Here is a 26,932-nt window from a genome sequence, read left to right as displayed (position 1 = left end):
TTCGCTATTACTGCGATTTAAGTGAACCTGTTTAGTTGCATGTTGCATTGTCTCTTGGATCATCCGTTATTTGACTTAATTAATTTGTTACTGATAAGTGTTGTTCTATGGTTTTCAGGGTTACAGAACAGGCTACGTTTATAGACAGCCAATTCTCAAACAAGAAATCAGACGGGATCGTTCAAATGAAGTGGCAGAACCTCCCGCATCTAGCAACCTATCGCACATGTTTGAAGGCGATTACGAAAATTCACAATACATGTAAGTATATGTCAACCGTTGATTACCGCACGAACATGTCTAACAGTAGTTCTGAAAACTAAAGTAACACTGAACTTGGAAAGTCCGAAGGAAAATCTTGTTTGAGTGGTCGAAGGGGCTATACGTTCTTGTTCTGGTTATTACTGAGCCTTCGACATAGGAGAAACTACTGGTAATGACAGATTTAGTTCTACAATGTGTGTTACTAAAAGCAGTTCTGGTGTTTAACGAATGCATTCATTTATACATTCTTTACATTTTGTCCCATAACACTTATGTAGAATGCGGAAAAAGAATTTCTAAAAGAATTTCTATATCTTGGTATGATGGAAAAAAGTTTTTTAGAGAATTATCCCACCTTACGATTTTGTAGACTTGTACATTTATATATGACTGATACTGGTTCCTGTAGGTCCCCATACAAAGTGGCTTTGGAGAAACAGAAGCAACATTACAAGGCTGGCTGGCTCAACTCCCCAAACAACTACATCAAGCAAGAGATGGAAGAGACTGGCACAACAAACCCTAAAAAAATAACTAAGGTATTGAGTTGTAACTTGTCCGACCCCTCCATAGTTTTGAAGTGTGTTTAGACTTTTATGTACATTGATGTTTTATGATTCAAAACACTTGGTACAATGTCCAATATCACTTTCCAAGGTCATGCACCTGTGACCAAGGTTAGATATACAGATTAAGATCGTATCCAAAGGTCACTTATCATGATCCTGATATTACATATTAATGTCATGTGTCAAGGTCACATTAAGACCTTGTACCAAGGTCATGTATCAAGATAGTGCACCAAGGTCACCTATCATGATCATGCACCAGGGTAACATATTAGGGTTACTTACAAATGTGCATAGAAAAAGGAATTTGGGCTGTATATTGACCCGACATTTCATGTTAACCATCCTCAATAGTTTCCATTGTTAGCCTCATACATTGACAGATGTGGAAAACTCAACCAAATGAATTTGATGTTTTCTGTTAACAGTGGGTACAGGAGGATGAAGAATCTCCAAAGCGAGCGGCCATGTCAATAAAAGTAGAAAACGCTAATCAATTTGCACCACTTGGTGACAATCCTAAGGAATTCAAACTGAGACAAAAACAGGTAATGGCTATCAATGTTGGTGTGTGTCACTACCGTATTTGACCACAAGTAAGCCCCCACTTGCAAATAAGTCCCCTCCCAACTTTTGCAAATGTCCTTTGAACAGGGCGAGTGCCTTCAATTAATCCCCTCCCTACTTTTGGTAAATCTTTTTTCACTAGGGGTGGGGGCTTATTTGCAGATCAATACAGTATCAGTTGAAGGATAGCATGAAAACTTAAAGAGATATTTTAACAAGCTTAGCACGAAAACTTAAAGAGATATTTTAACAAGCTTAGCACAAAACTTAAAGAGATCCCAGTTGTGTTGATAATAGCACTGACTTGTCACAATGTCATCAGTTTAGTAACTGATAAACTAGAATGTTGTTTACCAGGAACATTTTGCCCAGTGTAACTTTCGCCCTACGCTGATAAAACCCATATAATCGTCCTTCACATCTGATACCTATGTTTAATAATGTTTGCTGTAATGATTAATTTACTCGCAATGCGGAGGGTGAAACAGGCAAATGTTTAACTGCAGAGAAAATTTCGCAGTAAACAGTATTACACTGAAACGTGTAGTCAATAAATAAATAACCTATAGTCTTATAGTTGATGATGGAGTTTTTTCAGACAGGTTTTAAGTGTGGATTCTTGCTTCTGTTTAGTTATATTAAGAGCCATCAACGTAGCCAATAGCTATTCTTGAACTGTTTGAACATGTAATTCTAGGACTTCATATCTGACCCAAATTTCATGAAACTGTTTGATACAGATTAGGAAGGATTACTACGAGGAGAAGGTGAACGCTGGACCTCAGTCACGAGTACTGGAAGGCATGACGTGGGAAGAGGCTCAGAAACTCAAGGTAAGTTAGGTTACCTGTTGTATGTTGGAAAGCACCACTAGTGTTAGGACATGCACCCTGGTGGTTGGGTATGCCCCTGTCATACTGGGAAATCACTCCTTGTAAAAGGACACACACCCTGGTGGTAGGGTATGCCCCTGTCATACTGGGAAATCACTCCTTGTAAATGGACACACACCCTGGTGGTAAGGTATGCTCCTATCATACTGGGAAATCACTCCTTGTAAAAGGACACACACCCTGTTGGTAGGGTATGCTCCTGTCATACTGGGAAATCACTCCTTGTAAAAGGACATACACCCGGGTGGTAGGGTATGCCCCTGTCATACTGGGAAATCACTCCTTGTAAATGGACACCAACCCTGGTGGTAAGGTATGCTCCTATCATACTGGGAAATCACTCCTTGTGAAAGGACATACACCCGGGTGGTAGGGTATGCCCCACATCATGGTGGAAATCACTCCTTGTAAATGGACACCAACCCTGGTGGTAAGGTATGCTCCTATCATACTGGGAAATCACTCCTTGTAAATGGACACACACCCTGGTGGTAGGGTACACCCCACATCATGGTGGGAATCACTCCTTGTAAAAGTGACACACACTCTGTCCCTTCAAAAAGGGAATGCCCTGTTGTGGTAGGGTGCACATGTCATAGTCGAAGACACCTTTTGTAAAAGGACACTGCTACCATATAGTAAAACACCCCCCTCACAGTGGTAAATATCCCTAGTTGTTAGAAGGCACTCTTCTTTGTACTTAGAAAGAAGTATTGGGTATCTTAGGGTGTCTATTGAAGTTGAAACCTTTTGTTGTTTTAAACCTGTTTTCAGGAGGTATGGGAATTTGTTTAGGTTTTAAGAGTATGAAAGCGGAAATTGGAAAAGTCTAATCACTGTAGGTTGGTGCTTATTTCTGACTCATAACTGTGGGTTAACTGTGGGTAACATCACATTGTATTAGTACATATGGTGTTTTAGAATGTTAATGTCCCAGTTTTAATGTATTGTAGTAATAAAAGAACACTGCGAACAAAATGTATCGGGACAAAAATGTCAACTTTGGTATAAACACAGGAACAGGGGCCTAGGATGAAATTTGATTTGTTTTCTAAAGTGTTCTCCGTAAGCAAAAGGTGGGGACAGGTAGTTTCTGAATAAACAACTCAAAAGGTGTTCTGTATTACCATAGAAAGGTTCAAATTAGAAATGTCACTATTTAAAAGTTTCACCATTTAAAAACAAGATGTTTCTGCTCCGATTTCCTTATCGCCCTTGAACTATAGGCTGAATAAAAACTCAAAAGTATGGTTACGTGAATTTAGCAGTAGGCAGATTTGATTAAATCTAATTAAAAGGCTAAAGGGAAAAAATTGATGGGATAAAAATATTGCAGTATAAGGCATACTTTGAATTGAATTTGAATGGTGCATTTTATTTCATTATCTGTTTATACTTGTCATTTCATCTTTTTCACACACCATTATCACCTCCTCATTTGTATTTCAATATCATCCATAGCGTGCATGCTGTTCTTTAGACCTTTTGCCCGAGCTCATTGGTGAATCAGTGTGCCAAGTGTTTCAATGTTTTTTTGTGACGCTTCCCGTAAAACATTCGATGTTTTGAGATTGATTTTGCACCATGGTTAACAGCCATTTGATAACTTTAAAAAAAAAATTGTGTTTGATTAATTGGAATAATTGTTTTACTGATATTTTGACTGATTTGTTTATTTTTGTGCGGCCATGATGTGTTGTATTGTTGTAATTTGTACAGTGGTTTTTTGTCTGTTGTCCAGAAGATTGGAACACATTTTTTCTGGTATACAGATATTGTTACCCACTATATTGACACAAACGTTGACCCTGTGTTTCTGTGAACCGTTCATTTTAACATGCTTACTTAGTGTTTTTGTCTTGCATTATTTTCTTTACCACAGGCTGAAGGAAAACTAGTAAGTGTCCAGATCCCACCTCATGGTTTGAGTTATCTCCCCTTGGTATTTTACATCAACTACAATGATAACAAATTTGTTGGGATTGTTTTGGTTATCTATTTAATTTTGAAAAAAATCAGCAAAGTACAATATGAAGGTAAATCAGTCCGTGAAAAAAAAAGTCAAAAACAACCCATACATGTATAATGGTCATCTTTATATCATTGTAGCTGATGTAATTTTGGAATTTCCTAAACTGAACATTTGATTAATATGTATGAGGTATAACCTGATACATGTGTATCCCTTTAACCTGTAACCAATGTGTATACATAGAATGTGACAATAATAGCATATACTCAAAACTGTAACAGAAAAAGATATTACCTAGCTAGCTACGAATTAACAGAATACCGTACCTTAATAATATCATACAATCAACTGACCAACAAATAAGAAATGTGATCTTGTAGCTACATATGAGGTTGCGTTCTTTGTGAACTTTATAAGACTGATGTATTGTTCTTACTTTTGTTTTATAATCTTTGTGGTGTTGGTGGTAGTAAATAGCTTGTTCATTAAGGGAGAGTCCTAGTGCTTTGTCTTTTTGTCTCCAACTTTGAAGAGTTCCAATTTTTTGGAAATTTGTCTGACTTGAAGGAGCTTGCCTTTTCACTCGGGCAAAGATATAAATATGTTTATTATGCCTTTCTGTCTCACAAAGGTCCCCTGACCCTGTAATTATAAAACAGTTGGTAAATCTGCAGTGCTACTGGCCCTGATATTTGGAATGATAATTCTTCTTCTGAGAATAATTTTGTAATTTATTAACTCCCTTGAAAGGCCTGCATCATATAATTATCTTTGTATAAGTGAAGAGAAAACAAAATAAATTTAACAGAGAAAATAAATTACTTTTCAAGGCCTGTATACAATAGAAAAGTGGTGGGACTCTCTGCTTGAATGTGCTAATTTGTTCAAATTATTTACTGAAATATTATTCCCCCTTTTAGAAATCTATTGTAAAGACTGATATATAAGTAGGTTTAGGGTTGGTCTACTAGTCGGCATGGCATATGGAAGACCTAAACAGCTAGCAATATGCATGTTATAGTCACTCTGAATGGTTATACAGGTATACACCAGATTTTCCGGACATTGATTGGTCAGTTATAACTCATTGTGAGTGGATAGGTTCTGATTGGTGGAGGACATATTCTACCTTTAGGTTCTTAGGTAATTATTGTATTCTAGACTGTTTTTTGGAACTTAACAAGGTCAGATAAAAAGACTTCTGAAAGGAAATGGATCTGATATGTTCCAAGTTGTATGCATTATTTCCTCAATTCAAGTGACCTTGTCACAATATTGCTCCAAATGAATTAAATTGTTATTCAAAGAACTCTCTGAAAAACTATTGTTCGTGTTCTGAAACTAAAGTGAAATAATCCTGAGATATTTCAGTTATGTTTGTGTTTTCCAAGTTTTTCCCAAGTCCCTTTCCCAAAATAGTCTGAAAAATGAGATAATTTCATTAACATGTGTAGATGTGCTTAGTCCCGCCTTTGTAAACCTGATCCAGACTTAACGTATATTAAAGCAGTGATGATAACTCTTTGGAAATCATTGAGGTACAAAGAAAAAAATAAGAAAAGAGTGTGCAAACAGTTTGAGTATAAGAATTATATACTGGATTCTTAAATCAGTTTGCCAATACGGACAGCAACAATTTTCCGAAAAGTTCCCATCATTGCTTTATAACTAATTTATCAAGTATGTTTTCATTGAAATATTGACAAAACTTGGTCTAAAACTTGTGTTTGCCATTTGCACTTTATTCACCATAATACTTTCAATTGCATAATTAAAGGTCATAACAACATTTTAGCTTGTTGTTGTTGCATCCATAAATGTCACACATTTAACAGTTGATACATACATTTTCATGTAGATTTATAACTAACGATATGCCAGTATTTGACATGAAAACAAAACATGAAGCAATGATAATACAGTATTTGGCATGAAAACAATAACAAATTAATCACATGATGTTGTTATCAAGATTGAACTGTGAGTAGCAGAATTTGTATCGGTTTAATGTCTGGAATAATCTGTCTGCTTTCACTTAATTTGTAACTTAGTATTCCATAGTCCAATGTTGGTTTTCATGAAACATTTCCTGTTTCTGTAACTATAACCAGTTTTGACTAAACTCGTTCACCCCTGAAATTTCATAATGAACTATTCCAACCTTTGAATTGGAAGACTTCAAATGTGTCTTTAGGGGTGAATGAGTTAGGTATTTAGTAGTTTATAATGTGAACTAAAACAGTGATAACTAATACAGTTCATTTTCTCTATCATTATTTTGAATAAATTGAATATTAAGTTTACTTTAGTCTTGCACTTCATGAAATAAATTTCAATGAAGCTGGGACCACATGGCAGAATTTTGAGTATAGATGATATATTCAGGCATGGTATGGACATGTTTTGGCTCCGAAACTTGTCACTGTTGAGCTATTAGCAGGGATTCTGTATACTACATGTATCCATGACGGTTATCATCTAAATAGCTCCGGATTTTCAACTTATAAGGGACATTGTGTCTCCAACTGCCTTGAGTGACTTAGTGAAATAATCAAATAATTTCACATCTATTCAGTTGAATCGGGTTTGCTTCTCATCTAACCTCACCGAAATTCACAGAGCTGGAAGTGTTGATGCTTTTGTGGAAAATTTGACGTAAATAAAAAGAAATCCTCTAACAAATTGCAGTAGTTTAGTTTTAACTCATTCACTCCTGAAACTTCATAATGAACTATTCCAACCTTTGAATTGGAGGAGTTCGAATGTATCTTCAGGGTTGAATGAGTTAAGAGACAAAATGTGGTAGCTATATTGGCATGATGCACGTCACTGATGTTTACATCAGTGTTTATGGCTGCCTGAAGCTTTCACCGGATCTGAAACTGAGCACAATTCAAAGAGGATAAAATGTATGATGCTGCACAGAAAAACGCTTAAGTGGCTTTTTCAAGCAGATTGATGATCAAAGACATTTCAGATTTGCTGTATTTCGCTATAATTGTGCTGAGATGTTAAATGTCAAATTTCACGTAGCTGTGTATGTTTTTGATCTATGATGTTGTATCATGCATATGTCAACTAATTGCTTTCATTGTTATGCTTATTGCTCATAATAGTTTAGTGATTTGAAATTTTATTTCAATTTGGTAATGCCTTTTTTATATGTTATTAAAATGTTTTTCTTTTTAAAAAAAATCTACCTCTTTATGCTGATGTGATCGATCATTTCACAAGTTCATTTTCTCCTGATGTCATCATTTGGCAGCAAATCAATTGATACTTGGCATTTGTAATCATAAATATTACCTATTCCATAAACATGCTCATATGATATACTGTGAAATACCCTACATTCTTGAAGGATTAAGTTTCATAAGAAACAAGAAATACGTCCATGTGGAAAATTAAATCTTTAGACTACTGTATACTGGGAAATATTCGCTGCGGTTTGAGTTTTGCCTTGTTTGCCCTCCGTAACATGGACGAATTTATCATTACAGTGAACGTTTGTCAACAATATCATATCCATGGTAATTAAATGTGAAGGGCAAATTTAATATTTGGCGAAAATGATTTAACTGTCGAAGGGCAAAATATCCTGGTATACAGTAGTCTGTTGATAAATTTGCCTATCTATTAAATTGCTATTTGATATGGGTGGAAAAGACTCACTTTAGGAATATTTTATATTGTTTTGCTGTCATCACATCTGATCATATTCATAATTCATCTAGTAAGGTTTTTCTTTTAAGTCACTTTGACCGAACTTCATTTTAAATCATAATGTTTACTTTAATACACAGAAGGTTTTTTTATCTTTTCGTGAAAACAGGTAATTTTTTATAACACTATAATTAGGTCGCAGTGACTGTAAAAACCAAACCAGATTTAAATTCACTGATTCATTGTAGGACGGTTCCCTAAGTCAGGTGGGTGACAGCATAATCGTGATCGGAGCCGCATCCAAGGGCATCATCCAACGCGACCAGCAACATAACGTACAGGTGTACAAGTCTCAGTACCAGGCCAACCCCTTTGAGTCGATGACTGAGGACGAAATTGAACGGTATAAGATTGAGGTACAGGGAGGTCCTGTGGGGTCCGGTGAACCAGGTAAGGATGATGATCGATCATAATCGAAAATCGATCGGTTTGCAATTTCTGATTCTGATTATCGATTACAAATTCCATGATTGATTAATCAGTCCATCATTGAAATCAAAGTATTTTAAAATGACTTCCATGTAAAGTATGCTTTATGAAAACACTAATAATATTTGTGACAAAGAAACATTTAACTAATCTATGCATTTTGCAGTTACTGGGGAACTTTCACCTGTCATATGTTCGCCCATCACTGGTATTTTTTTTATTTTAATCAATTTTGGAGTGGTAGATATGTAAACATTGTTAGGATTTTTACTATATGATTGATATAAATGTATAAAAGTTGCTTGATGTCCTTTCATTATAAAAGAACAAACCTAGTGTGTAGTGAACAACTCTGTCTATTGGTGTAATGGTAGTGTCATCACTTTATTTGGGTATTAAGTCCCAAACAAATTATAACCAGATGATGCAATTGATCATCGAGCGATTTGCTACTTCCAATTACAAACCGAGTATCAATGATGATTTTAAACCGATTGCCCATCATAAGTCTGCATGCAATACAGTATAACAGGAAATTTATGCTGCAGTTAAATTTTTCGCCTTTTTCTCCCGCCCTAATAAAGGCAAATTTATCACGACAGTGAAAATAAGTACACAACATACTTTACTTAGCAATAACATGTGTAAAGAGCAAAATTAACATTGTGCAAAAACATATTCTACCAGTGATGGGCGAAAATATGACGGGTGAAAGTTTCCCGGTAACTGCAAAATGCCTAGATTAGTTAACTGTTTCTTTGTCCAAAATATTATTAGTGTTTCATAGAACCAAAAATAGTAAGACATGGACTTTGAATGTATTCTGTATTTTTTATTTCAATTAATTTTGTAGTGGTAGATATGTGTACATGTATTAAATGCAGTAACACTTTTCCAGAAAGGCCAGTTATATTTGGGCCCAGTTTTGTGTAAATAATGGTCCCGAACAGTATTGATCACATCGTTGCCTTGATGGGTTTTTAAATATCAAACAAACAATCTTATTCATGGTCCTGAAAATATCTGCTTATATGTTATGAAATAATTCAATATTTTATCTGTTACAAATAAGAATAGATAATCAGGAATAACGGAATCATGTTTTGTAATTAATCTGGGTGTTAAAATACAATGTATTTGTGAAATTGAAATTAATACGAAAAAAGATGTGCTGACATTGTATATTTTGCTTTTTGGCCATATATGACCTTTTTGATTAAATGATCCATAACTTATTAGTCAGTCTTAATTTTAAAAGATACAATGGAGCCAGGCCCAGATGGTAAACTCATCTCCACAGACGAGCGCATGCAGACCATACAACAGCAACAGAAGTCGTCACAATCTTCGCTGACGGAAACAAGACCTGTTGAAGAGGGTGAGTTGCCTCCCCTTTCCCTTACCACTTATTATTTGACTGTTGTTCAGTGGAGAAGTACAGAGTCTGACTTTCCTATTTGTTGATGTTGTGGAACGAGTGTTTTTCTTGTGACCTATTTCTGTTAGACAATTTTATCTACACATTTAATCAGAGTTGGGAAATTGTCACAAGCAATACACTTTATCACTTTTCAAAAAAAAAAAAAAAGTAATTTTTGTAATGGTCAAACCCTGGCAAAATCTGGAAAAAAAGTCTTGAGATATACTTACAATGAAAAAGAAACTTGCAAAATTTTCAAAATGCCATAGTTTCACTGTTCTATATGATGAACAAAAATAGTTTGTGCAGAAAGCAGTATTGAGAATTCCTCTGATTTTGAAAGTGAAAATAAAAAAGGTGAAAAAACCCAGTAATCTCCGATCATAGTAGAGAGATGACACAAGTGACAATCCTCCCATGGTCTTGTTGTGTAGTGAATATATTGATGTACAAGGCCATTGTTTTCTCCCTATTGCTATAGGAAAAGGTCACTGACAATATTATATACTGTTAGATGTTATCTACTGCTTTGCTTGTAGTCGAGTGTACTGTATATATACTGTTTGCATAGATTTGTATCATTGTAGTCGTTAGTGTGTGTGGTTACTCCTACGAGTATCGGCAAATATAAACATGCAAATTACTTTGGTGGTGGAAAAAAAATGTTATATCGGATGTTATCATATTTGCCTGTATTTCGTTTTACTAACCATCCAATGCTTTTGTATATTCTTAGTGAACTGTTAGTATTAAAATATTAAATGCATATACGTCATTTATTTGAAAAAATATCTTCTTTTAGACAACAGTTCACTAGGACAATTGCTTAAGTGAAATTACTTTGTAGCTTTGAAAAATTGAAGTTTGAAATTCAGACATTTTCAGAAACAGTTGATCAATATCAAGTCAAGTTTGACTTAATATTGATATGTTAAATTCATGAAATTAATTTAATTAAAGAATAAATAATTGATCAAAGTCGTATTATCTAATTAAAAAATAAATAATTGATCATAGTCTTGTAACTAAGCCTATTATCAATTGAGACTGGTCGTCTAGTCCTAACATTAGGTCAAGGTAACTGCCAAGACATATTCAGTATATTGGCCTTGGCTTTTTGTGTTGTAAAATATTCAAGAACCGATCCAGAAATTCCTAAAGTGTTTATAATACAAAGACAAGAAAAAACTTTATTCTTTTGACAATACACTTTCCAAACTTATTTTGAGATATTTTGATCTAAATGTGGGAAAAAAAGTGTTGTTTAAGATTATTTGAAAATATTGAAGAAAAAACGAAGTTAAATGAAAAAATCCAGTTTGGATAGTACGTTATCTGCAATTGATTGAAATGCTTAACTCTTTTAAGTGAAATACTGTCCAAGAACCTTAGCATACAAAGCCATGTCCGACACTGTGCCTGTAGACTTAAGACTGTATTACCTTGCATGCTTGTTGTAATTGCATGATAGTGCGTTCAGCTGGTAGTGTGTCCGGTCAGTCTGGAGCGACAGTGACTGCCAGGCTAAACACTGCTTCAAAGTCCCCGGTGACGGAAGATGACGACGACGATGATGTATTCACCAAAAATCCCACCCCTCCCACTCAGTCTCCCCTTCCCAGTACGGCAGGTCAGTAGTTCTTCCCTACAGCAGCATACACTGATACCATGCTTCCTATGGTGCCCTGTACTGATGTCATACTCCCTGCAGTAGCATGTACTGATACCATACTCTACAGATCATCTCACAGCATCATACACTGATACCGTGCTCTCTATGGTGTCCAATACTGATGTCATACTCCCTGTAGTAGCATGCTCCATAGAGCATCCCACAGCAGCGCATACTGATATCATGCTCCCTACTGTATCTGTACTTATGTCATTCTTCATACAGTATCCTTTAACCCTTTCACCACTGTAGACCATAATGGACTCATCCAGATGAATGCATGGTAGAGTCTACTAAAGTTGCATATGGGTGAAATGGTTAAAGGTACCATGCATGTGACTATTTTACTATTGATACCACTTTTCCCTACAGTGCCCTATTTTGTGTTTCATACTGATGCTATGCTCTCCACAGTAGCCTGTACTGGCACAATGCTTCCTAGAGTGTTTTTTACTTTTCCACGCTCCATAGGAATAACCTATACAGGTACCACGCTCCCTAGAATGTCCTGTAACCTGTTTGTACCTATTTCATGCTACTTTCAGTATCCTGTGTTGGAACAATGTTCCAGTTTTGTGATCTATACTGGTTGCATGCTCTCAAGTCATGTTTCTGATTGTTCCTATAATCCATTCACACTGCATGGAGGTTCAACCACCATTAAATGGCAGAACGTATCACTCACATATGTAATACATAATCATTATGTAATATCAGGAATTAACTTTCAAAACTACCCAATGATTACCATACCGTCTAAATAAATATTCTGCACTTTTGTATTATAGTCACTGCTCAAATGATTATAAGCTATTATAAGATGTGTTCAAGTCTGAACAAAGTTGCTTTTGATGTAATATATATTCTTTAATCTGTTTGTACTGGAAGTCCCAAACATGTGGCTGTATTTATTACCTACTGAAAAATTAAACTTATATACCATCAATGAACATAAAAGTTCAAAATTGAAAGAGACACTATACATAGAAATTTGTTGTTCTCAGCCATTATTTCTCCATGAAACTGAAATCAAACTCTTGTTCATATCAGTCAAGATAATTTAAAAAATTCAACAGACCAAAGATTTATTGATTAAATTTGTATGACATAATTATATCTAGATAATCTTCTTAATGGTAAAAGAAAATGAGTATCAAAATTGAATTGTTTATCAGCCGAAATTTTACTTGGTACAGCGTCCTAGTGTTTGTGGAGGGATCTTTAAACTGACAAATTGCTTTAAATCTTTCATTGGTTCAATATTTGATAAGTGTGCATATTGATATGTTTCCACACCCATCATTCTGTTGTAGCGGGTAACATGGCTAGTCAACACAGACATTTTTTTCACAGGAGCTACTAGAAAGTTCATGCATGTTTAATAAGGGATGGAGTCATCCCTAGCATTATGTAAGACTATACTTTATCAGCAGGTTGTCATCTTTCTATGTGTTTGCTTTGTTAAAGAGGAGATTACGGGTCAAAGACTGCCATAAGTTGACATGAGGTGCCAGTCTTGTAATGTAACTACTGTACCACTATGATCACTAGATTTCACCAGCCGACTGCTGGCAGTTCTACGTGCCAATCAAGATCAATTTATTTACAGGTCTGCAATATTGACTGAAATCATTGGCAGACAGAGTTCATCAGTTTCATTTGTCCTGCACATATACCTCATCACTCTCTACTTCAATATATGTACGATTTCTGTATACAACATACTATCTGGTTCTCATTCACGAGACATTCTACAATGTACATATTATCCTTCCTCCTGTTTTTGTTGTCTTTATGTCTGCCCCCTTTCCTTGTTTTTTATTACGCTTTGGTTGGTTTTACACTAAAAGAAGTCAAAATTCAGTTGACTTCCCGTTCGTTGTTCCGTTGTTTCAAAGTTTACTGTTAAATGTTCCTGTCTACACCTACAAGTCTATGTCCATGTTTGCTTTATCATCTCCTAATTAACCAGTTTATTTTGTTCAGACGTTAAACATTTTATTTGCTAGAGACACTGCAGCACACCATTGTACATCGTTTGCTTGCCCTGGATTTCCTTTAAATACGTAAACACATTTTCTTCACAGTCTCAGCTCCTCGCAAGAAGCGAATGTCGAAGGAGACCAATATAGACGATATACTAGACCCCTATGTACCGCCTAGCCACATGTACAGCACTGACGATAAGTATCAGGGTGGGTGCCAGCCTCACTTTCGTTCTCGTGTAGTCGTGCGCTTGCTCCGTCTGTATGCAGGGTTTTAGTGCGGAGTTGGTTCTAGTTTTTACTCGTTTTAATTCATACGCGGGGTTTGTGCATTTTTATTCACCGATCATAATGTCATTTTAGTCGTACTGTAATTTGTGTGTAACATTATCCATCATCATGGGGCTCCAATTACAGTTATTAGGAGAGTGTTTCGTCGGTATATAGCATAGGTTTAAAAATGTCAAATTATCTGTCCAGTTGTTATGAGGGAATACTTGGAAATTCTAGTCTTTGAAGTATTTTAATCTTGTCAATTACATAATTAATTCCCTGAAAGGAAGCTACTCATCCGATGCCAAACGCTTGAACTTTTATCCATCTACACATTGATAAATCAGAGGAATAAGTGGAAAAATATATTTGTAATCAGAAAACTGCTTGAAAGAATTATTCTGTAACCATGAATCAGATTGATAGATGAGATCCTTGAAGCTGAACGAGAATTTTATAGAATTCAAAATATATTGTTTTATAGACAAGGTATCCTTGAAAGGAGAACAAGAGAAAGGAATGCTAGATAAGGTTGGATATGAAAGTCTGATATCTGCCCAGGCCAGACATTAATATATATCAGTGATACTCGGAGATTATAAAAATATATATTCAAAAATATATATATTGGGGGGACAGGCATGTTTTTTTTTGGAAGTTTTAATCGGAAATTTACAGAAATTATATTCACAAATACTACTAGACCAAAGATATACATCAAAACTATACTTGGACATTGATTAATAATATATTGGAAAATAATTTGTAGCAATTTATTGAGCGCTTTGAAATTTAACTGGCATATATGCATTGGATTTTTATGTAATCAAGAAGATAATCATATATTTATGTAATCGAGAAAATTTTCAAATGGAAAACATATTTTATATATTCTAACATATATTTAAATGGTACATCATTGCATTTATTATAAAAAAGATCATAATTTCCATACTGTGGGTTTACAAATAGCTTTTTAGCAGAATTTAAAAAAAATAAAGTATTTTTTTGGAAAGTCAAATTTTATTCCATTTCACAATTTCATTTACGGGAGTTTCTTTACATTTCATTTTCCCATTATATAATTTATTTAACAAAATAAGTGTCCCTGCTTCTCCAAACTTATTTCACATGATTTAATATCATTTATCTCCCCTTGTTAGTTATCATCATTATCCCCTTCTTTGGTCATGCTTGGTTTCATTGCAATCCCATATTTTTGTTGCCTTTTTTTAGCACATCGGCGACCCAAATCGGGTGCCTGGAGGGAGACTGCCATAGATGACGTATATGTTCCCCCCGTTCCTTCTCAGCGGTTAGGTACAAACAAAGTCTGCGTGGTTCATCTTTAGTGGCACAATGTGTACCCCTCACATATCGTAGTATAGACCGACCGCGGATTCTCAGATCAAACCCTCTCAGGAGTTAATGATGCATCTTTCCAAATATACTTCCTTGACTATTCGAAGAGAGTGCCTGAAAATGATCAGAAGCAATTATTACGTCTTTGAGTATTGCAGGGTTATCTTTTCTTGGGAGCAGGTGTTGATTGTTAGGTTGCTTGTTTGTGAGAGGAACGTCATCAATTTTTGAGAAAACAACTTAATTTTCTCCCACAAACCAATGACGTAACAATCAATACCTGCTCCCAAGAGAAGATAACTCTGCAATACGCAAAGACGGAATAGGAAAGAATGGATACATTTTATGTAGATATTAAAGGGAAAACGACAGCCATTTTGTAAATTTTTCATGGGAATATCATGAACATTACTACCAAGGTAAATTCTTGCTCAAATTTTATTTTCATTGATTTGCCCCGGGCGATGACAACCATAAATTCAACCTCCTGTCAGTATTTTCATGCTGGATACATACTGTAGAATCGTTATAGAGAATATAAATCATATAAAATGCAAGGGAGGTTGTTTTAGCAGGGCAAAAACATCACAGTTTATAATGTTATGAGAAATATGATCTTTGAATCTGTGGTCTTCTGAATTCACATGAATTGTTGGTTCATTTTTTGTCAAACTGTAGATGAGAACATGTTTTTCAATTTTTCACTGCCAGTCCTTTTAGAATTTCAGCTCACAAACACAAGAAATTGAAGACAAATTAGAATTCCTATGGCACTTTAATATCATCTTGATCACTAATTGATTTTCACTTCTAACTTGATTTGCTGTTAGATGTCAATAAATTGTGATTACATAACCAAGATAATGTGGAGGTTTTGAACTACAATTTTTAGCTTGCAGGGGAGGCAATCCTACATGTAGATAGGGGAGGCAACACCTTACACACTGGAAATGGCTTGCATGCGGTAGTGTATAATAATACAAAACCTTCACATCATCTTTGACTTTCTCCTTTAACAGGCTGTTTCCTTCACAGATTTACAATATTAGATATAAATCATACAAGCATGTTTGATATTGCTGTGATACCTATAATATGTGGTGTTTTGTCTTTTATTTTTGTAATCATTGAAGGTTGAAAGAATTCACTTGCAATCAGGTTGATTGGGGTTATGATTGGGGTTTGGGCATCATTGAATTATCAATATTGTGACTATCACAAACCCACAATGTGATTACTAGCTCTGTGGACTGAGATTGGGGTAGTGACACTGAATGGCTACAAGTAAATCGGTAACAAAACTGCATGAAAACTGAAGCATCCTAGCTAAACGGGCCTAAAACTACCTTCACATTATAACACCTTTATTTTAGTACCTTGGTGCATGTAACTGTTGTAGAAGTTTTGAAAGATTAAGTGTCAAGTGCATAAATTGTTGACATTGTCAGGTACTATCTTATTTAAAAATATATCATTTGTGATAATTGTCATAATTCTTAAATGACTGGATTGAAAAATATACAGTACCAGCAACATATAACTCCAGAGTACCTTAATGTGTTATTATGATTGGTTGGATGTTGTAATTTGCATTTCTAGATATAGTTTTCGATGTTGTGACTTTATTTCAGAAGTGTGATCAATGTAACATGCTTCAGTACAATTTGTGTATATTTTGTTTGTGTGTTCCTAGTTAACCTTTGCTGCACCCCCTACTGCCTACCAATGGACTGGTCTGTAACAAAGACAGTAGAGTTCATGGTGGCTGGATGGGGGAGAGAAGGTTTAGCATGTTTGATGTTGTTTTTGCATGTGTAACAGAGCCTGCCTCTCCAACCTCCCCGGCACCCGTCGTACTACAGCGGTCAGAGTCCACACGGGAACCCCCTAAAAGTCCGGAACGTAAGCATGCCCTATATGACCTTATGACCTAAAGACCCTGAAATTTCGGTGAACTTTGTTACTACATTACAGCATATTTTTTTTGTCCTGACATTTTGGTTTCCCTAAATAGTCCTGAAAAACATCAAGTTCCCTGTATAATTGAATGAAGAATATTTAATTTCTAGAATTGAATTTTGGTTCCACATTTATTGGGATTTACTGGATATGGGAAAAACCTTACACTACATTTGCTAATCACATTTGATCTGAAAAATCATTTGTTAAAAGAGTTTGCTGTCACAGTGAAAAAGTTCAAACCGTGCTACATATTCTTAAATTGTGTTTTTCTGTAAATATCCATAGTTGTGTATTTTCCAATCGTCTATAACATTTCATTTCACTGAGTGGTTTAATTTGGTTCACATTTAATTATCACATCATTTTCATCCTGATTTAAAACACGCAGGTGAAGGAAAGTTGCGATTTTCTCTAGTTTCATTTCACGATAATATTGGCTAATGTTTTGTTCTTTCCTGGCTACTTAAGGAAGTGATGGGTTTAATTTGAACTATTATTCCAACTAATTTAGAGCGTTTTTCCCCTTGTTAATTGATAACAATAAATGTTGTAGATTTCTTCAATATTATCCTTCTTCAAGTTCATGCAAACACACAGTGTTGAAAACCTACCATATTCTAATTTTAGCACCTTTTGTATTTCTGAGTGTACATATTTATGTACAGTGTTGAATATATAAGTCATATGTTTGTGCAAGTAAACCTGCTCATAGAATGTTGGCATAATACTTGATAAGTTGAATTAACGTTTTATTAATATTTTTTTGTAAATGTTTTTGTGCGTGGTTTATCCATGAGTGCTAAAATGTAGTCCTAAATTCGATGATTCAGGTTTTTAAATCGATATGCTATATGTTCACTGTAATGCACATTTTAATAATTTAGAGATCGCGCTATTGTGTTTGCACAAGTATATCCAAGTCTGTCGTGCTAACATCAGATTGTCTGAAGCCATATAGTTGTTGTAATGGAGGCTCACTGTTTTTCACAGTAATACAGGAACTCACTAAGTCCAACTTTGGACGCTCTAAGTCTGAACGTAAAGCTAAAGGCAAAGGTAAGGTGGCAGCACCTCCGGAACGGAGGAGATACCTGTATATACGCAATCCCCCTGGGATGGAGATCTCTTCCTAAAACCACTCTCCACGGGGATAGTGGATTACACTACATTTCTATCCTCTTGGGATGGCCAATTAACCCGTTTCTATTTAGCTAACATTTTACATCTGCATGCTTCTTAAATGTTTGTCATTAGAAAGTGTCTACATGTTCGGCATCGAACACAGAGGTTTGAATTAGATCACATTCTATCTACATTTGTAATCTAAGCAAACTTCTGGGGATTTAAGATAGAATAGAAAGAATATATAAAAGAAATCATAGAAAATGGAAAATTTGTATTCGTTCAGTGATGAAATTATTTTGGATTTAATTGCATTGTGGTTACGTTCTGAGAGAGAGCTACTGTATTGCGGGAAATTTTCGCCTTTTTTGCCCTCCCTAATGAGGGCAAACTTATCATGAGAGCAAATATATATACACAACATACAACATATAGTAATTACATGTGAATGGCAGATTTAGCATTAAGGTGAACATGGATTTTATCAGAAAAGCACGAATACTTGACTGCGAAAATTTCCCATTATACAGTTATGATGTCATATCATAAAAACATTTAAAAGAGTTTATGTTCTTTAGATCTCTCATTTCAGCCAATCAATTAACATTTTGAGAAGAGCACTTAGATTACAAGATCCAATTTCAGTCAGATATGGTGTTCAATTTGGCAAAAGCTTTTTCCAGCTAAACCGATTCCTCAAATCCTGAATCCTGCTCTGTCTTGTTGCTCTGTCTAACTGTGTAATGTTATCTGCATACTAGGTTCAGCTTCTATTACTGTTATAGTGGTGTTGGGTGAATATTTATTTTGTTCTTTTTATTACTTAAAAGCATTCAATCATCATCAGTATTTAACTTTCTCAGTAGTAGAAGGAAATTCAAATACAAGTACAAGTTCATCAAGTCATATACCTCATTGCTTTGTATAAAGGCTTTATTTAATGAAGTCTAAGTCAACAAGGGTACAAAATACTAAGATCTTGGTATCATTTTGTTAATATCTTCTGTTAAGTTTTCGTTTATAGAACTTTATGTACATGTTTTGTTAATATCTTCTGTAAAGTTTTCGTTTATTTATTATCTTTTTATCCAATTATCAAGACTTACAATGGATGGCATGCTTTAATTTTCATTCAGCTCTGCAGTTCAAAATCTCAGTCGTATTTAACATACTAGATTTTTGTATTCTCCATATTGATTAACATTAACTAGATAGAAATACAGTACTTCAGCATTTGTGTTCACTACCACCTCTCATTTCTAGTACATAACACCCTGTGCTCTTTATCAACAAAGGTTTACATGTTGTCGGCATTAGACATAAAAGTTAATACATTTAACTTACTTGCCAACTTTTTAAAATTTCCATGGGGGAGAAGCTGTATGCTAAAAAATAAACATAAATGAACGTGTGCAATGCTCCCTGGGGACAAACAACCACCTTAAAATGACATATTTTGAGTTGTTCTTTCAGATGAAATCATTAGATCTTAGAATATGGTAAAAGTGTAGCAAATTTACAGGCGGGTTGGCAAGTATGATTTAAAACAAGCAGATCTAAATTGTTTTGGCCAGCAGAACAAAATACTCCTTAGTTGGAGTTTGCAGGAAATATTTAATATGCTTACCAGTCTTTTGGGTAAATATTATCAAGTTGAAACAACAATATCATATTCATGGATGGAAATACGTTTCTTGGATTTTTTTTATTTTTTTTTAAATTTGTGAATCACTTATTTGACATGTTTGACCAATGGTCAGCTAGTTGTGATTGTATTTTCTGCTGTCTCCAGCTTAAATCTGCTTCAGTTTTAAGGTTAGAGTGTACCAGCGCTGTATTGTATCTCCAAAGAAGAAGAGTTCCAATTTGTTTTTTGCGTATTTCTGACTTGGAGTGGCTTGCCCATTTAGTATAGCAGACAGTTATAAAGCAAGAAATATGTTAATGATAATTTCCTTTTCCACAAAAAAATATTGATGAAATTTAATGATATTGAAGATAAACCGGATGAAATTAATTTTGTCCAAATAACCAATAGCAGTGTGCAAATGAGAAAAATAGCTATGGAAAATGTAACAAAAGCAAAAGATAATGTGACAAATTTCAGGTAATCTGTTCTCTTTTCCCTGTAGTGCTGGTTATTGTTTCCAAATTTCTCTATAACTATGAAGCCTGCACTAGAAAGATACTTAAGGTAGAGAGACCCAACATTTTGCATGGTAACTTCATCAAAGATGAGCAACAACTTAGTTAGTTGGGCATATTTCTTACTTGGTGCTACTTTCCCATTTACTGAAGCAAAGGGTTATAAAAGAACTTATTTATGTGAGAGATATTTAACACAAATTAAATTCTACAGAAAAAAACTACCTAAGGGAGCACTATGTCTATGAACAACTAATGCCATGAAGATATCCTTAACCCATTCGGGGCCCCTACAGTCACATTTGAACCTTACCAAATCAAAGACTGGGCAAGTCCAGTTTCAAGATGTAGGGGTGAATGTAGTTAATGTAGTTTTCTACGTCAATAATAACCTGTCTGTCTAGGTCACCACCTGTCTATACAGGTGTCCCTGTTTCTCTCTCAGGTGGCCTTTATAGACAGGTTGACCAGGGTTTCTATACTCTTAACACAGGTTCAACTCTACTGATTCACAAATGCACTTTTTGCATGATACTGGTTCGGGTGGTAAACTGAAATTTAAGTTTCATCTAGCCTTATTTGCATGACATAGAAGATATTTAATAATTTTGGTGGAAGTTATCCAAAGATTATTTTCCTATTTCAGCAGATTATTTATCAACAAATGACCAATATTTCACAAGATATGTGTTGATTATTGTTTTTGCTTTTATGTATTGAATGATCCAGTTTCAATAAATGTTGTAAATTGCAAAATGAGTAAATATATATATCAGCACGACCTATATTGATGTTGTCTGTAAACTGGAATATATTGGACATATACAAGTCCTGGTATTGTGCATGCATTTGCCTTTAGTGTATATAACACCCCTGTAATGTGTGTATTTGAACCTCCGATCCAGAAGGCCATCCAAAAATCACTACAACCGTTTCTTTTCAATAAAAAAGGTTTTAACAATTACATGAAGTTAAATATTCCTACCTACAGTCTAGTTGTATATAGGTTTTGCTTTGGTCCATTTCAGATCGTAAACTGAACGGTGACGAGAAGCCGTCGTCCCCCGCCAAATCTGACACGTTGAAGTCCACAGATAGTGCCAGTGGTGGAGAGACACTGGAAGATCGCAGTAGTAAAGAGGTGAGGATTATACACTATAAGACAGCTGACCAATCAGAAGTCATTCTTTTAAGAAAAGGTTTTGCCGATCTGATCGTAATGATAATAAATTTTCTTTCATCATACCGGTAATTGATCAGCTTGCAAATGTGTAATTGCAGGTTTTGGTTTCACCAAACAACTTAAGTCAGATTTTTTTCCATACCATAAATATCCCTTTACGTAGATAATGTTAAATCGTTCACAAGTCAGTCCTGATTCAATTGGTTGAGAGACACCAACTTTAATTCAATTACTTATTGAAGAAAGCACAAGTATCAATACAGATATGAGGAAACTTGAATTCAGGAGTTGCCCCTCTCCTTTTGTAATTTGCTTATTCTGTCTTTTCGTATTGCAGAGTTATCTGCTCGTGCGAGCAGGTATTGATTGTTATGTCATTGGTTTGTGAGAGTATTTTCTCACTCATAGCAATGACGTAACAATCAATACCTGCTCACAAGAGAAGATAACTCTGCAATAAGCAAGGACGGAATAATGATTGAAGACATATTTGACTAGTGATTTGAACAAGTCCATGGCATTTTTAACAATGCTCGTACGAAATGCTGAATTGATTACGGCATTATGTTACATTTGCTTCATTTGGCAATGTAACATGATGCCATTATCAGTTCAACATTTGGCTTGTTGACATAAAACTTGTGACATGAAAATTTACATTATCAGATTATGAAATTCTGTTCTTCTTAAGGGTGTGGCTCCTTGATAAGACTCCATTAATAGAAAGTATTTGGAGATATAATTATATTTCTTTTTCCGCAGGGCTCTCCCACTAAAGAGCACCCATCACCATCAAAGGACAAACAGAAGCAAAAGAAGAAGAAATTCCGTATGCCTTCCTTTGGCAAGGCCAAGAATAAAGAAAGTAAAGAAAGTGCCATTTAGTTCGAGAGTTGCAAATTGACATGTGACAAAGTCATGTGATCTTTATATGCGGAGTGATGCAAACTTTTTATAATTGCATGGAGCAGAGGCATACGTTTGTGCTGACTGTTTTGCTTGTGATTTGTAAAGAACAGAAATATTGGAAAAAGACACATGTGTCGACATGACAAGTATTTTAAACATTTTTGGTCCAATTTTTAGAACTGACATATTGGGATGGAGCTTGTAGCTTCCTGTGGACAGATTAACTCAGTAATATGTATATGCAGACTTTCCCCTAGCTTATTCATACATACGCTTCCCCCGAGGATTGAAACGGAGAGAAAAGCACAGAGCCGCAAGCAATATTGCGAGCATCGTACGGGAGTAGATGTGCTGGTCTGGTAGACCATTTTATAAAGGAGCCATCTGTTGACTGGTTGCCAGGTTTGAGCCGGCTGTCGACATGTTGCCGGGTTTGAGCCGGCTGTTGACTGGTTGCCAGGTTTGAGCCGGCTGTCGACTAGTTGCCGGGTTTGAGCCGGCTGTTGCCTGGTTGGCAGGTTTGAGCCGGCTGTCGACTTGTTGCCGGGTTTGAGCTGGCTGTTAACATGTTGCTGGGTTTGCCACCAGTAGTTACCACAGACATTTGCTTGATGTAAAAAATAATTCAAATCCTTACTTTCAAATGTTTTGATTATGTCTGTTTAGTCCAGTCTCAATGAAGGACTGTGCTCTTTTTTGCCTGTCTGAAATGTTAGAGACAAATGGCAATACCTACCATTCTCTCTGTTGCACAAACGGTCACACTTGAATTGAAACATCTGCCACAGGATTCAGGGTAGACAATGGCAGTGTGCGTGTGGCAGGTATGTAGGCAGTTTACCCCACCTGAAGTTGAGCATAGACGATTGATGATGGTGACCAATTACAGCTTGTAGTCCTTTTCCTTATGGCACTAGTGCTTGACGGATGAGAGAAAACATTTCTTGACCTGTTAGGTAGGGGGATAGGTGCTTTCCCTGTTTTCTTTTCAAACAGCTCCTTTGTTTTATTCGTTTTTAACTTTTGTTTTTATTTTATACATTGCTCGAAAGAAATCAATCTATCTATGAAAACATGCTCTTCCATTCATTAAGCCATTATGTATGTATTTTACTATGAATGATCTTGAAGGGTCCCAGCAGTGTTTTGATGGCATCTCTGCACAGCTTGTAGTGCGAGATGTTTGTAACCTACATTTAATTCTGCTTTTTCTGCTTCAGAATAATATATTTAGACTTCATCGACATGAAAATATTTTGTTTAATTAAAAAATGGTGTATGTGCACATGGTCATACTTATAAACACAGAAAAAAAAATATTTCAAGGAGATGAAGGTCATATTTAGGAAGGGGGAGGTTAGAGTTAAGGGTTCGTAGACATTTTTGTGTTCAAAGGGAAGTAACTCTCAAATTGGGTGAATGTTGACCCAGGCTTGTTGCAATACTAACTGTGTGTAAATATACTGAGTGTATAGAGTCTTTTTGTGTCAGATGTCAGTCCCGTAAGTGTAGTTCTGTCTCGACAAAACATATAAACCAAATCGTCACATTCACACATGACTTGGTCTGTGGTTCGCCTGCTTTTATTGGGTTCTGACACACCTGGAGGCAGCACTGTTTCATATTCACGCAAAAAAACAGAGACGCCCTTCCTTTATCATTTAATGTTGTAAAAGATAAGTTCAGTGCATTTATTTCTCCACCCCTATGTTGTACAGTGTTCCTGTCTGCCTGAGCATTTTACCATTGTTCCATTTCTCTATTTCTCCATTTCTTGGTGTTTTGAGCACTATCTGTAAGTCTAGTATGTGTATGAGCAGATAAAAAGAATCACATGAACTTAACCAGGATCATTTTTTACTAAGACGAAAAATGTCTTTCATACTGGAAGAAAGCAGAAAAGATAGACAATGCATGACATTGGAAATCGTAATCATGCTTAAATGTGCAATTTTCTCAAATAATTTTTATCACAATGTTACAAAGATGGAAGAGTTCATTGTTAAAAAGATAACACTTGATTTGTGAGAAAGAAAATCTAAGTGTACTAATGTTCTATGTGAGTAAATTTTTATATCTGGGCTTGCCAATTTATTTTGTATATTTCCATACTGGTATGCTGGTTGTCGGTTTTACATTTTGGTTGCACAATTGGAGTTATGCCTTTGTGCAGAAACAGGAGTTAATGTTAAAATACCCAAATATACGTACCTGACAGACTTAATGTCTAAGGGTTTACTCCCGTTTTGGGAAACATCACAAATCATGTTAAAACTGTTTGTCGGGTTGATAGTGATGTTGAATTTCGATTGGGAGTTTAGCGACAAGATGGGGGTCGAGTTGTGGTTGGGTTAAGTCTATTTTATTGATCTGTTGGAGGGGGAAATGACCTGCAACGTGCGTGGCACTGGGGCAAGTGAACTTGTCGACTTGTACACCATTATATTACTGTTTACATGTCGTTGATATCCAAGTTGATCTTTTTGTTTCACTATAAACCAACATTAAATTTACAAAACCTGTAATTAAGTGTAGTCAAACCATTTTAGAAATGGGCTTGTAAATTGTATTCCGTTTTATGTAATTTAGGTCACTAGTCAACTACATGATTAACTCAATACATTTTTTTAGGTTGGATATGTTGAATATTTAGTATCTCTGGCAGCTTGTGAGCTTGTTTTTTTTGTTTGAAAATCAAATAAAATAAAATGTTGTTCAGTCAAAACAATTTCAGAAACAAATTTAAATTCAGATAATATGTCCATTGTGGGAAATGAAAGCAATGTGCTTTATACATTCTAAAATTCCTGGTTGATTTTTTTTTTAAATACTAGCTACTAAATGTTACCGTCTTTCCAATTTGAGTATTTATTGTATTTATGGATATATTCACGTTATAATGGGCAGTGATTGTTTGATTAATACATTCAGGTAGCTTACGATTTACTGTGCATGCACATTGGAGTCAAGAAATGTTATCCACGTATGCAAATAATAAATTATAACAAACCTTTTCCTATTTACAAGTATTTAAAATTGATATAAAACTTTGCAAATATTACAATAAAAATGATGTATATATATCTCAATGCCTAACAGTAGTAATGGTTTGACGACTTCAAATTAGATATTTAGCAATATAAATGAAAGAGCAGGATTATTTGCTGTAAATATCTATATTTAGTAAATTAAAAACATTAGAATTTTCTGGTTAAATTAAGATATTGCAGAGACAAAGGTTAAATTAAGATAAAAAGAAATTTGTCCATATTATACTCTACCACCATATGTAATGTAGTTACCCTCACTTCAAAAACAACATTTTAAGGTTTGATAACATTCATTAACTGCAAATCATGTTGTTGGCATCAGACCTTCATGTAAATTTAGACAGAGTCAGCAAAGAATGAAGTAAGGGTCTTATATGTTAGCCATTAGACATCATATTTTCAATTCCCTGCCATTTTTTTTCCATTTTAATTGCGCCAAATGTAGTACTGTGATTCTTCATGTTATGAATGAACTATGTTTTATGTGTCTTGTAAATAAACAATTATCACCCTGATTTTACCTGCTTACCAATGTATTTTAAGTTTCAAAAAACAAAATGTAGATTTTTATGTTCTTCATTATTTTTTATATTTTTCATTTGATTGTACCTGCAATGTATTCTTTCTCTATAAACTACACATCGTATGCACTTAAGATGTCCACAATTTAATAGGGGTTTATTTTATGAGTTTTCACTATTCGGTACCCATGGTCACGAGATTTTGACTTGTTGTGCAAGATCACAAGCTGTTGACATAGTCGAGGTCATGACCTTTGTAACCTGGTTACCATGGCCATGACCTTTGTGAACTGGTATCCCAGGTTACACTATGTTGACCTGGTTGAAATGTTGACATCTTTGTGACCTTGTCACAAACGACGGTCTTTGGCTCTTGAGACTAAACTGTTTTTTTTATGTTTGTTAGTGTTAAATGTCAAAGATAATGTAAACACAGCCAGATTTGTGTTAATTGTTTGTGTAGTCCTGATCCTGTCCAACTCTAGACAACCTTTACTGCTCAATGTCACTTCTATTTGTACAGGCCTTAGCCATATAGGCTCGGGACATCTGACTGACATTTATGTTCATTAAATTACTGCATCTCATGATTGCCTTCAGCTTGTAGTCCTTACGTAAAGTCATGCTGTGTCAATAAACCATCTATACTTACAGCTGTGTTTGTTACTTTTCTTGTTCCCACCGAACCAAGTATAGAGCAGTAACTACAATGGCACTTTTCTTGTAACTACCCAATGAAGTATAGAGCAGTAACTACAATGGCACTTTTTAGGTCACCTGAGCTTTAGCTCAAGTGACCTATTGCTATCCGTTTTCGTCCGTCGTCGTCCGTCGTCCGTTAACATTTTACATTTCAAACTTAAAGTCAAGTTCTGCTGGGCCGATTGAACTGAAAGTTGGTAGGAATGATC

General features: G+C 35.2%; 1 protein-coding gene across 13 annotated transcripts in view; it reads left to right on the top strand.

Moving 5' to 3' along the window:
* LOC110463802 (alpha-adducin-like) overlaps window positions 1-26,673 on the top strand; it is an 82,582-nt gene extending 55,909 nt beyond the window's left edge. For 6 of the 13 annotated variants that reach the window (XM_021518665.1, XM_021518666.1, XM_021518667.1 and 3 more), the window contains 12 exons: window positions 119-261; window positions 674-803; window positions 1,262-1,381; window positions 2,141-2,233; window positions 4,176-4,190; window positions 8,177-8,378; window positions 9,676-9,795; window positions 11,309-11,467; window positions 16,951-17,031; window positions 18,082-18,147; window positions 21,387-21,499; window positions 22,304-26,673. In XM_021518665.1, coding sequence (XP_021374340.1) covers window positions 119-261; window positions 674-803; window positions 1,262-1,381; window positions 2,141-2,233; window positions 4,176-4,190; window positions 8,177-8,378; window positions 9,676-9,795; window positions 11,309-11,467; window positions 16,951-17,031; window positions 18,082-18,147; window positions 21,387-21,499; window positions 22,304-22,426 — 1,365 coding nt within the window. In that variant the 3' untranslated portion in view covers window positions 22,427-26,673. Of the gene's footprint in view, window positions 1-118; window positions 262-673; window positions 804-1,261; window positions 1,382-2,140; window positions 2,234-4,175; window positions 4,191-8,176; window positions 8,379-9,675; window positions 9,796-11,308; window positions 11,468-13,596; window positions 13,705-15,003; window positions 15,284-16,950; window positions 17,032-18,081; window positions 18,148-21,386; window positions 21,500-22,303 lie in introns of those variants that run through there. The other 7 variants (XM_021518672.1, XM_021518671.1, XM_021518673.1 and 4 more) reach the window with 7 other exon arrangements.
* Window positions 26,674-26,932: the final 259 nt, after the last annotated feature.

The sequence above is a fragment of the Mizuhopecten yessoensis genome, unplaced genomic scaffold, assembly GCF_002113885.1.
Source record: "Mizuhopecten yessoensis strain PY_sf001 unplaced genomic scaffold, ASM211388v2 scaffold10931, whole genome shotgun sequence".
In the NCBI taxonomy this organism is placed as follows: Eukaryota; Metazoa; Mollusca; class Bivalvia; order Pectinida; family Pectinidae; genus Mizuhopecten; species Mizuhopecten yessoensis.
The sequence above is the reverse complement of the archived record's forward strand: the minus strand, read 5'-3'. Positions and strand labels throughout refer to the sequence as shown.